Raw genomic sequence first — 13,006 nt, 5'->3', positions numbered from 1 at the left:
TGAAAATAGTAAAAGATTCTAATTTTATTTTTATTCTCAGCTGTATTTTGAGGTTGTAGAGTGGTGACTGGTTAGTCTATTTTTGGTGGCTATAGATTCTTGATTCTTGCCAACAAAGATATTTTTAAAATTGGACCCCACATATCATTAGTGGCTGAGCCTTTCCCAGCTTCTTTCAGACCCACCCGTCCCAGCACCCTGCTCTTATAGCAGGAATCAGAATACCTCTGGATTCCCATGACCATTTCCACTCAGCATCCTCTCCTCCTTTGAGATCCACTTTATCCAAATTTATCACCCAATCCAGATCCTAGTAGATGCTGTTTATCTGCCCCCACATCATTCTTTTTCCTTTCTTAAGACACTTGGTACTTGGCTCATAGTCTTTCTTATAAATGTTGACTTTCCTTTAAACATACTCACTTCCCAGTTCTTCCGTCTAATCAACTCCCATGACTTATTCCATCCCCTCTTCATCTCAGCAATTCCCAGGGACGGTCATACCTTTGATCTCACTGTTGCCCACTAGTGTTCACCTCCATGGTTGAGAACTCTGAAATTTTTTTCCTGTCATTCCATCTCTTCCTGGGTGTTGGTCCGTCGTCTTCGTTATGATTTTAATTGTTCTGCCCCTTATTTTCCAAGGCACTCACTTCTGCTCTGTTGATGTTGTTCCTTTGACTCTTTAGTTAACTGCTTTAGTCCTTCATGCCCCATTCTGTTGCCACTTATACCCAATCAAACCCTATGTTTAGGGGTTATTAGGGTAGATTACCATCTGCCTCCTCAACTTTTAAGTGTGTATTACTGAATAGTATATACCACTTATATGTTATCCAGTCTCAACAAGATCCTCCCTAATCAATTCTTTATCCCACTCTAGTCCTTTTCTCTCTTATACCTTCTATCCTCTCACAGCTAAGGATATGGATGTCATTTACCATGAGTTTCCTCTTCTCCCCTTTTCTGTTATAGAAAGGAAAACCATTACTTAAAAAATGTATTTTGTTTTTATTTTTTTGTGACATAGTCAGGGTTAAATGACTTGCCCAGGATCATGGAAAGTGTCAAGTGTCTGAGGGTAGATTTGAATTCAGATCTTTCTGACTCCAGGACCAGTGCTATATCCACTGAACCACCTGGCTACCCTGCCTGCTTACAGTTTGGTAGACAAGTCAGTAAAGGGCTTTATTTAACTATAAGCCAAGGCAGGGAGAAAGACTCATCCTTTGGTCCATAAGGAAAGAAACAGGAATTTATTAAGCATCTACTATGTGTCAGGAGCTATGCTAAATGCTTTACAAATGTTAAAGTTCTCATTTGATTCTCCCAATAACGCTGCAAGGCAGGTTCTATTGTTATCCCATTTTACACGTGAGGAAAATGTGACAGACACATCACATCTTGCATCTGTCTCAGTTACATGTCATGTAAGTGTCTGAGGCAGGATTTGAACTTGGGTTTTCCTGACTCCAGACCCAACCTTTTATCCATTGTAGTGCCTTGCCTCCTCCCTTTTACGTAAAGTAAGCAGGCTACTGAGTATGAGCTATTTCCCTTCAGTACACAGGGTTTACAACTGGCTAGTCAGTTCCTGGCCTTAGAAACAATTTATGTTTCAGGGGAGGACATATAAACTTAATTTTTTGACTGTTATTAACCTTAGCGTCCAACTCAGGGTAAACTATATTATTTGTCCTTGATTGCCCTTGCACGAGGCTTAAATCCTTATAAAAGAATCCCTTATAAAGGAATACTAAAATATGGGGATTGAACATTGCTTCCATTTACACCGAAGACATTTATTCTAAAATGACATTTAACACATCAAGGATTATAAGAAAATGCTGGGCACTCCACTCCTTTTATTTCATCCCCTATTCCCCCTTCTTTTAGTCCAGTCCCAGATAGATTTCCCTTCTTCCTGCCAATGCCAACCCATCTATATGTACTCTTGATTCCCTTCTTCCCCAACAGATTTTCCCCTTTCCCCATAATTTTCGTTCTCCCTTTCTACCACTTTCTTCCCTTATGCTTACAAACCTGACCAAGTCTTTCTCATCCTTTAAAAAAAAAAAATCCCTTACTAGATCCTACTCAAGCTTACTCAAGCTAATAGCTATAGTTCCTTCCTTTTCAGTCAAACTTTTTAAAAATATTATCTATCTTGCTTCTCTTTTTAAATATTATCTATATTCACTGCTTCCACTTCTAGTTGAGTGGAACTTCAACTTCTGAACCTCTTTGCAGATTCTGTTTTGACTTTGGCACTCTACTGAAATTTTCTTCTCCAAAGTTATCATAATCTCTTAATTGCTGAGTCCTGATAGTCTTCCCTAAATTGCCATTCTTTTTGAAGTCTTTCTTTGCAGCATTGGACGATATTTACTCCTTTATTCTGCTGAGTAAATTCTCTTCTCTCTGGGTTTTTTGAAACTCGATATTTGAGTCTTCCTCCCTCCTCTCCCCCCCCCCCCCCAGCTGTCTAACTGTTCCTTCTCAGTGTCTTTTGCTACATCATAATCATCACATTCCCTGAACTGTGAATATCCTCTAGGGCTCTGACCTGGAATATATCTTCTCTCTGTATATATATATTCTTTGACTTCTGACAGTTACCATGGGCTTAATTGTTATCTCTAAGCAAATGACTTCTTGTATTTCCACCCCTAATTTCTCTCTCACGTTCTAGTACCACGTACCACTTAGGTGTTGGACGTTTTAAACTGGATATCTGGTAGAAATGTTTGAAAGTGACTCCTTACCTTTCTGTTATCACCCTCATCCTCTTAGGAATTCCCCATTCCTCTTGATCACCGTCATCTTTCTAATTACCTAAGTTCAATGTCATCCTCATAATTGATTCATTATATCTGGAACCCCTTTCCACTTCATCTCTCCTTTTCTAAACCTTATTTTCCTTCTTCTCAATTCAGTTGCCTCCTTACACATGAACCTTTCCTGATCGCCACAGCTATTGATGCCTTCCCCCAAGTCACTTTGAATATGTTTTGTATCTATCTTTATGTGTACATTTTCTCTTTTCTAGGTAAACTAGAATTTCCTTGAAGGTGGAGAATTATTTTACCTTTGTCTTTGTATTGCCAATTCCCAGCACATAGTAGGGACTTTAAAATGCTAGTTTTGTCAAACAATTTTGTCTCTTTTTGAAGCTATAGTTAACAGGTGAAAATTTCCAAACAAGTAGATCTGCCCCAAAATGGAATAGGCTGAGTTTAGAACTTATTGGTTTCCCTCACTAGAAGTCTTGGGGGAAAAGCTGAACAAACCTTATAATATCATAGAGAAGATTCTTTTTCAGGTATTGGTTGGACTAGATTTCCTCATGTTCTTTTCAGTTTTGAGATTCTATGATCTTGAGCTTTGAGTTTGTGCCCCTGAAGTAAGACAAATGACAGTTACATTCAGCTGTCCTGATTATTTAAAAAAAACAAAACAAAAAAAAAAAACATACAATGAGACAATTTTTAATGCTTCTGAACTATGAATTGTAACCATATCCCCTTTGGGGGACCTGATGTATGAATAAACCCAACAGCTTAGAGCATTTCTGGTTTCTTTTTTGGTTCTTGGGGCCAACCCTTAATTAAATCAACATTTCTTCTCCCTTAAGTGGGATGGTATTTCACCGCCAATTTTCCTTGCTTGATGATATATTAGTCAGTGGTTCTTGTAAACACTCTAGAGAAATAACACTGGAAGGAAGGAAGAATGTCACTCCAAAATAGATTGACAAAGTCTTACTATAGGGTAAAGTGGTGTATCCTTCCAGAAAATAAAAAGAGAAATCTGATTGGTTGGTGAAGAACCATCATGGTCTAACTCTCAACGTATAAAAAGGCACTACCTTTTATAGAGCAGCCTGCTGTTCTTTGCCTGTGTTGTCCTATGATTCACAGGTATTCAGCAACAAGTCTCACTGATTTATTATCCTTTTTTGTTTCCTCATGTTAAATTTGTTCAGCCTCTAATCTTATGACAGTAAATTTTATTTTCTCTGATAGCAATGCCTCAAAGGCAGTCCCTCATAATGCACTATTTCTCTTTCTGTCTCTCCTCCTTCCATTTATTACATCTCCAGCGCAGTGACTGTAGGCAATCCTAGAAGATGGCTTAGTTTGAGGGCTACTACTCATTATTTCTACCAGGATCAAGGGCTAATTCTCATTGCTTTCTTAGCTGTACCTCAAATAAATGCCATTTCCCCCCCTGTTCATCAAATTCAAGAAAAGTTTATACTTGGGCGATTGAACTTTCCTTTTAACATTTTTTTCTCCCTCTCATCCCCTTTTAACTTCTCCATAAGGGAAATTGCCAAAAAGTGAACTAAGAAGGAAATAATGAAATACTGTCATACACAACAGCTTTCTTTTTTATTGATTCTGGATTGCAGAAAAGCTATATTACAAGGTATAACAAGAAATAAGGGGTGACAAACTATTCTTAATTTTGTAACCTTTGTCCTGTTCAATTCATTCCAAGTCTTAACCCATAGAACCACACCTGAAAAAAAGAACATAATGAAAACATGTCCTAGTAAAAGATCTGATTCAGTTTAGGATAAAGATTAAGTAAAGCATACCATCTGCTTTACCTCCTCTCTTTTGCTGTTATTTAAAATCCACATATTCTGTGTCCCACTAATTATCATTTTTAGATTGATTCTGTTGGTGCAGTGAGCTCAGGTCTGACAATGAAACTGATTACAAAAATAACTCTAGCATGGGTGTATATATTCAAAAATAAAGATATTTGAGAGAGGAAACTCAACAAGCCACGCAAATCCCTATCATTCCTTTGCTCCATCCTTGAATATACCAGATTTTTCTTGCCAGCATATATCAGCACTGCAGTACACCATCTTCTGCAGCGTTGAGAGACCTCATTTGAGGACTTTCCTTGCCAAATTTCAGATTTTATTGTAATTCAAATGTGCCCAAGAGACATTTAAGTAGTGAAACACTTACATCCAAAATATTACTGATTCCAGCCTTGAAAATCAGCTCAAAAAACTGAAAGCTGCAAAAATGTTCATCAGTCCATGAAATATGTCAAACTCACATTTATGTATGTTGTCCTATCTCTTTTTTTCCACTACTGAATCCATGTATACAGTTTATCAGGAGAGGCTCAAAACTTTCTAAGAAACCCTAAGAGAATGGAAAAAGAAGAGAGATGGAGAGTGTAATCAATTTATTTTAAGTTTGATTTTCTTCATCCTCAACCATATATTGACTTTCATCATGATCCTCATTTAGATCAAATTAAGTTTTGATCTATGACTCCACATCTGGTCTCAACATTGAGTCATGTATGGTCATTTCCTTAGAAGAACACTTTAACTGTAGCAAGGGACACTATAAAAAAGGAATGAATGACTGAATTTAGTAGTTTCTTTCTGTGTCATAGAGAGAAGTGTGGGAGATTGGCACTTAAATTGTGAAGTAGGGGAACTGGACAAAAAAAAAAAAAATTTTTTTTAAGGGCAGCTAGGTAGTACAATGAATAGAGCACCAGCCCTGAAGTCAGGAGGACCTCAATTCAAATCTGGCCTCAGACACTTAACACTTCCTAGCTCTGTGACTTTGGGCAAGTCACTTAACTTCAATTGCCTCAGCAAAAGAAAAAAAAATTCTTTTTTTTTTTAAATTTCAAGAGTAGAAAAGAACGTGAGTATATTTAATAAGAAATATTTATTGCTTGATGCCATGGTAGTAAGAAGGCCATTTATTTAAATAGAGCTTACTTTGTTGTAAGGATAAATTACCAGTTAAATAAGAGTGAGAAAACTCAAAAATAGCAAATTTTTTGTAAACTTATAAAATTTGGTCTAAAAATCTGGCTACTCTTAGCTAAGAGTCAGAAGTGCAGAATTGTAGAAATCTCTCCTAGCAACTAAAGAAATATAAAGAGATAACTCCAAATAGGTAGATAAGAAAGAAGAAAAAAAGACAGTTAAATCTAATTGGATAATTCATTTTCTATTTTTACTTGTATTAGGATAGTAGGGTGAGCTAATTCCCAATTAAAGGCAGCTGAGCTTTTTCCTTTCCGGAACATCATGAGGATGTATCATACATTAAACCTCCTTCATGACTTACCAAGCAGCTATGGTAACAAATCAGTTTATATTTGATCTTAGAGGTATTGGGGGAAATTTGTTGTTCAGTCATGCCTGACATTTTCTGACTCCCATTTGAGGTTTTCTAGCAAGAATACTAAAGTGGTTTGTAATTTCTTTTTCTAGTTCAGATCTGAATTGTCTTCCTGACTCCAGGCCTGATATTCTATCTACTGTGCCATCTACCTGCCCCAGGAGGGGAATTACTAGAGTTTGTGGAGTAGGAGAATGAAATGGTCAAACCTTTACTTTAAGAAAATCACTTTTTTCTTCCTCTTTTTTTTTCCTTTTTGATTTTTCTTGTGCAACACGATAATTGTGGAAATATGTATAGAATTTTTTAAAATTTCAAGTATTTAACATATATTGGATTACTTGCCATCTAGGGGAGGAGGTGGGGGAAGAGAGAGAGAATAATTTGGAACACGAGGTTTTGCAAGGCTGAATGTTGAATTATTCATGCATATGTTTTGAAAATAAAAAGCTTTAATAAAAAAAAATTTAAAAGAAAATCACTTTGACAGCTGTGCAAACTAATTGGAGTGGGGAGAGATCTAAAGCAAGGATGCTTGTTCAGACTGGAGAGAGGATGAGGCTCTTAAATTAGGTGGTGACTGTTTGAATTGAAAAAATGATGAATGCTTGAGATAAGCTAATGGAAATAGAAATGACAAGGTTTAAACTACATGGATTTGTCAGATGTCAGTGAGGTTGTGGGTCCCAGGAGGGATAGGGGTGTCCTGGAAGGCAATAGGGAAATTAAAAATAGGATGGATTTGTGGGGAAATATAAGTATATATTTGGCATATAGTATATCTAGATTGAAATGTATAATAAGCTTTTGGAGATGGGATACTGAAACCCAGGCGAGAAATCCAGGCTAATCATGTTGATCTGGAAATTGTTAGCACAGAGATGACAAATAGACTCATGTGAGCTGGAGATATCTAGGAGATAAGGTCTCCTAAAAATAAAGAGAATGTGGAATCTGGGATTGCATAAAGCTTTAGGCCACACATTCACAGAATGATATGGGTGATTATCCTGAGGGGAAGACTTGAGAAGAAGCAGTCAGACAGAAACCAGGATTACCATAAATCAATCTATGTAGGGAATTTTGTTCCTGTAAGGCTATACAAGATAGTTTCTAAGGTTCCTTCCCAAGTGTGACTCTGTGATTGTCATCTGGAGAGTAGTTTTTTGGAATTAAAAAAAAAAAAAAAACACATTTAGTTGCACAGCACAATTAACTCTGATTGGAATTCGTTTACTTTGTGATTCAGGTTCTTCCCCTCCCCTCCCCCCCCCAGCCCCCCTTTTTTCTTTTAGTCCAAAAAGTTCTCAGTAGGGGAATGTAGAATTTTATCCCTCTATGACCTGTCCTGGTACAGTTATATTTCTTCTAGCAATTGTAATCTTATAATCCTTCAACCTCCATTCTCAAGATTGGAGGATTTCCCTGTTTTGCATCAAATCTAGATCCTTTGCATTAGATTTCTCAATTCTCTTTCTGGGTTTATCAATCTTTTTTTTTCCTCTTTGGTTTATTTATTTTTAACACACATTGTTTTATTAATTATGTTGGGAGAGAAAAATCAAAGCAAAAGGGGAAAACCATGGGAGAATTTTTTTTAAAAAAGCAGAAGAAAATTACATTTAGTCTCCTTAGTTTTTTTTCCTGGATGCAGCTGGCATTTTCTTTCCAAAGTATATTGGGATTGCTTTGGATCACTAAACTACTGGGAAGAACCAAGTCTTTTATAGTTGATTATTGCATAATCTTGCTGTTATTGTATACAATATATTCCTGGTTCTGCTTGTGTCACTTAACATCAGTTCATGTAAATCTTTCCAGGCCTTTCTAAAATCGGTTTGTTTATCGTTTTCTATAGAACAATAATATTCCATTACCTTCATGTCCCACAACTTGTTCAGCCATTCCCCAATTGATGGGCATCCACTCCTTTTCCAGTTCTTTATCAACCATTTCTAAAAGGCAACTTTCCTCTGAAGTATGAGTGACGACTATCCTGCTGGCTCTAAAAGTGCATTGTTCCTACTGGTGCCTCCTTCTTTCTCCCCTTATCTACCCCCAAATACACTGCTTTCAATGCAGACTTTGAATTCAAATCTCAGTACTTTGCTTCTTAATTGTCTTTCAGGTTCAAGTGTGAATGGCTTAGAGGAGCCCAGCCTTGCCAAGAGACTGAAAGGTACCCCAGAAAGGATTGAGCTGGAGAATTATAGGCTGTCCATGAAACAAGCAGAAGAACTTGAAGAGGTTCCTGAGGAAACTCTAGCAGAACACAATCTGAGCAGCGTGTTGGACAAAGGGACTGAGGAGGACGTGGCAAGCAGGTTATTATTATGTAACATATATGCCTTCGACCCCTTTATGTTCTTGTTCGTCCCATTTCAAGCAATGTCATCCAGTGGATTTCCAAATGAATTTGGCCCATCTTCTAAAGGAAAAATAAACAGAAAATATACACATACACACACAACAACAACAATTTTCCACTTTACAAAGGCTTTCACACCATGATTTCATTTCATCCTCAAAACAAGTCTGTGAAGTGGATAGAATAAATGTTATTCCTATCTTAAAGCTGAGGAGACTGGAATTACAGCCATACTTTATATAATGAGGAAGCAGAAAAGTTGATCTTCAAGCCCAGGTTTTCTCACTTCAAAACCCCTGCCCTGGCCATTTTACTGCCTGTCTTTGTACTAACCTAAGTATTTGAACAATTGATTTACCACTATTTAATTTAAAAATTCAGCAAGTATTTAATAGGTTTTGTGTGTCTAGTACTGTATCTTGTTACTAGGAGGAATACAGAAAAACCACATAAGTTATTTTTTACAAAGTCCACATTTTAAAATCATTGTTCCTTGTGGGGTCGATAGTTAAGTTCACCCTGAGACCTTATTCAGGGCTTAACCAAGTCCAAACTAAAAGATCAGCAGTTTCTCACATTTCGTGACTCTTTCCTTCAAACCAGTCATCCATAGAGCAGGATGACGTGATAGATAACTATTTTCCTTGGTACCTACACTTCTAGCACGTACACTAGTAATACCACCTTTGTTATCACTTGAAGAGAGAACACAGTGGATAGAGCATCATGTCTAGAGATAGGAGTACTTTTCAAATTCAACTTCAGATATTTAACTAGTTTTATAATTGTAAGCAAGTCACTTAACTCTGGTTGCCTCTGTTTCCTCATCTGTAAAATAAGCTGGAGAAGTAAATGGCAAAGATACTTTGACAAGAAAACCTCAAATGGGTTCATGAAGAATAGGACATGACTCAAAAAAAGAAAAATCACAAGAGACCAAGCACTATTTCTTAATGGATGTGATAATATGACCAAAAACTTCTCAAAAGAATTGCAAATTATAAACACACATATAAAAGAATGCTTCAGATCACTAATAATAATAATTTAGATCAAAACAACTCTGAAGTTTCTTCTTATACCCATTTAATAGATAAAAGTAACAAAAGATGTGAATAATCAGTATTAGAGAAAAGTTTGGTTCAATGTTTGACCATATTGGAAAGCAATTTTGGAATTATGTTAAGAAAAGTATCTATATCCTCGGACTTTGAAAAGCTCTTGCTAGTCGTCAACCCCAAAAGAAAAATCCTAAAACATCACAATATTTTTAGCAGCATTTGTTTTAGGCAAGAATAGAAACAAAGTAATTGCCTTTTAGCTGGATAATGTCTACACAAATTGGAGTATGAGAATCTAATAGAATATTACTGTATTGTAAAAATATGTAGATTAATAAGAAGTATCAGAAGATTAATGCACCAATGTATATTGATTTTAAAAGAGAAAATAATATACACAATAATGATAATGGTAGAAATTGAAAGGATGGGGGGGGGGGGAACCTTGAAGAGGTTCCTGAGGAAACTCTAGCAGAACACAATCTGAGCAGCATGTTAGAAACTGAATTTAGTTAGTGTATTTTAGTTCAGAATTGAATTTAGTGTAATTATACTGATCAAACATTGCCCTAAGAAGGGGGGACAAACATGTCCCTACATTTAGGAGGAGGAGGAGGAGGAAGAGTAGAGAAGGAGAGATGTACAACATGAATGTATCATAGAACTTTCTTATGTTGTTGGGCTGAATGGATGTGATGGTCACTTTGTTGAAGTACTTTTTTTTTCCTTCTTTGTTTTGTTTCTGGGAAGGGGAGATGGTAGGAATATATTTTAGGTAAAATTGATGTTTAAGGCAACTAAGTGGTACAATGTCTGGAATCGGAAAGACTCATCTTCCAGAGTTCAAATTCCTTAGATATTTACTAAATGTGTGACTCCGGGCAAAGCACTTAAAACATTTTGCCTTAGTTTCCTCATTTGTAAAATGAGCTAGAGAAGAAAATGGCAAATCATTCCAGTCTCTTTACCAAGAAAACACGAAATGGGATCTTGAAGAATTAGACATCCCTGAAAAACAGCTAAATAACAAAAGGTTATGTTAAAAACAAAAGATAGATATAAAACTTTTTTTTAAAAGATAGCAGAGTGAGGTAAACTTGGAACATGTATCATGCTGGGATGGGAAGGGTTGAGGGATTGTATTTTGTTCTTTTTAAAGAAAAAGTTCAAGCAGTAGCTATTTCTGAAATAGACTTCACTGATTCCAGCCCAGAGGCAAGGAATTGATAGGTCCTACCTTATAATCCCTCTGATTCTATAGCATTTCTATTGAGGGTTTGCTTTTTACCAATCCTGGAGGAAACTTCTTGTGCCAGTACAAATCAGCAACTGTTCCACAATTCAAGTGTATTAGAGAACTGACCCAGGAATAGGAAGGGTAAGAAAATCATTTTCTGAAGATAATACTACCTTTATATGTTAAAAGTAGAATTTAAATCCAGGTCTGCCCAAAGCACAATAATAGTTCACACTACATCATTCTTCCTTCTACTGTTAATGTTTATAGTATTTTTCTGATCACAGATCCTGGTGACCTATCTTAAAATGTGATTCTACCTCTGTGTGAGTGCTAAGTGATTTCTCCTAGACTCCTTGGGGTATATTTCCTTAGTTCTAAATAATCACCCTCCCACCTTAAAATATGGAGAAGCAGATTTTCCCTGTTGTGCTTTTTGTGGATTCACTGGCTTACTGTGTTTGCCAGGACATAGGCTTCCAGGCCACGTAATAAGAGGAAGAACTGACAAACCACAGCTTCCTTTCTTCTTCCACACCCTTCCTCTTGGCTCTTCAAAGGTCAGGCACCCAAAGTCCAACCCAGATAAGGGCTAGGGAATGTAAAGTGAGCCCTAAGATAAAGAATTTACATTGTGACTATTATGTGACACAGAAGGTCTATGAAGGGGGACAGTAGCCTGTTCCATGAATTAGATTCTCCATGGAAATAACAACGCAACAGTTAGTATTATTAATGTTCCGGGGGGGGGGGGAACAAACAAAACAAAACAAAACAAAAAAAAACAGCTGGCAATACCTGAAAGTTTTCTTTCTGTTCCCCAGTGGGAAAAGAAGATTCAATCTTAAAACATTCTGAATATAACAGGGTTTCTCAGGAACAAACTTTAAACTGAACTTTTATTTTTATGTGAAAAAGATAGAGACATAATAGAAAAAGTTTAACGTTTTAAAAGTTATTGTTAGATAATTTGATTCATTCATTTCATATCTAAACTTGCATAAAAAATCAAACTGTGGAAACATTAAGTATTCTTAGTCTTACATTTTTAACATTTTCATTGTGGTCTTTCTTATAGATCCATTTCCCTCTTTTGCAGTTAACAATGATCTATGAGAGAGAACTCTTATAGATCCTCCACTCCCCAAATATCTTTCCTCCCTCTCCCTCTAGTTCTGCCTCAGATTGGTGGAAAGAAACCAAGCAAATATCTATTCTTTTATTCTCCATCCATGAACAGGAATGCTTTTTTCCTTTTTTTCCCTCTTCTTAAGAGGAACAAGCAGTTAATTTATCAAAGACATTGAATTCCTTTGAAAAGCATCAAAAAAAAAAAAAAAAAAAAAAAACATTGTTAGTGGTTATTAATATTATTATATACTGTAGTGTAGCAGATAAAATGTATGCTTGAAGTATGAGACATGGCTTCTAATCCAATCTCAGTTTTTTAAAAATGTTATTTTCCTTGATATTTTAATTTTATGTCACTTTCATTTCCAAATAAATTCTTCCCCGGGCTCTACACACCATTCATCCCTAAATAAACATTAAAATTCTAGGACTCTCTGATGAGAGTAAGATACACACTATGAAAAAAATAAAAATAAAAAAATAATAAATTTCTAGGAGAGAAGTGATTTTTAAAAATAACCACCATTGACTACTGATGATTTTACTGACTCTTTGTAAAGCAGCTACCACAGTTCATTTAAGGCTTGTTTCTAAAGTGTTCATTTTCCCTCCTTTCTTTTGTGGTATGACCTTGGGCAGGTCACTTAACTTTTCATTCAAAATGGGAATATTTGTGCATCTGCCAGAGCTTTTTTGAAGAAAGAACTTTGCAAACTTTCTACAAATGTTTATTATTATTATTATTATTATTATTATTATTATTATTAAATGTTTACTATTATTATTAAAATAAATTCTAAAAATAAACAGTAAAAACGCAAGTTAAAGCAAACTCTTTGCATACCTAAAACTGCAGTATTGTACACCTTCAAAACATTATTGATCAGCATCCCTAACTTTGATAAGACACATTTCTCCCACCCTAAATACATATTTCTTATTTGAGGTCACTTATGTGGTCATTTTAAAGCCTTTCTGAAGAATTATATTTCAGAGTTAATAGACCATGGATGCAGATCTAAGAGGGAAAAAA

The 13,006-nt window shown here is 35.9% G+C and overlaps 1 protein-coding gene across 3 annotated transcripts in view; it reads left to right on the top strand.

The window, feature by feature from the left end:
• The window catches only part of MICAL3 (microtubule associated monooxygenase, calponin and LIM domain containing 3), a 252,128-nt gene that overhangs the window by 174,703 nt on the left and 64,419 nt on the right, over nt 1–13,006 (top strand). For all 3 annotated transcript variants that reach the window (XM_031939707.1, XM_031939708.1, XM_031939709.1), the window contains one exon: nt 8,305–8,500. In XM_031939707.1, the coding sequence (XP_031795567.1) occupies nt 8,305–8,500 (196 nt within the window). The remainder of the gene's footprint in view (nt 1–8,304; nt 8,501–13,006) is intronic.

Source organism: Sarcophilus harrisii, chromosome 5 (assembly GCF_902635505.1).
Source record: "Sarcophilus harrisii chromosome 5, mSarHar1.11, whole genome shotgun sequence".
In the NCBI taxonomy this organism is placed as follows: Eukaryota; Metazoa; Chordata; class Mammalia; order Dasyuromorphia; family Dasyuridae; genus Sarcophilus; species Sarcophilus harrisii.
This window is presented reverse-complemented; position numbering and strand designations above follow the sequence as displayed.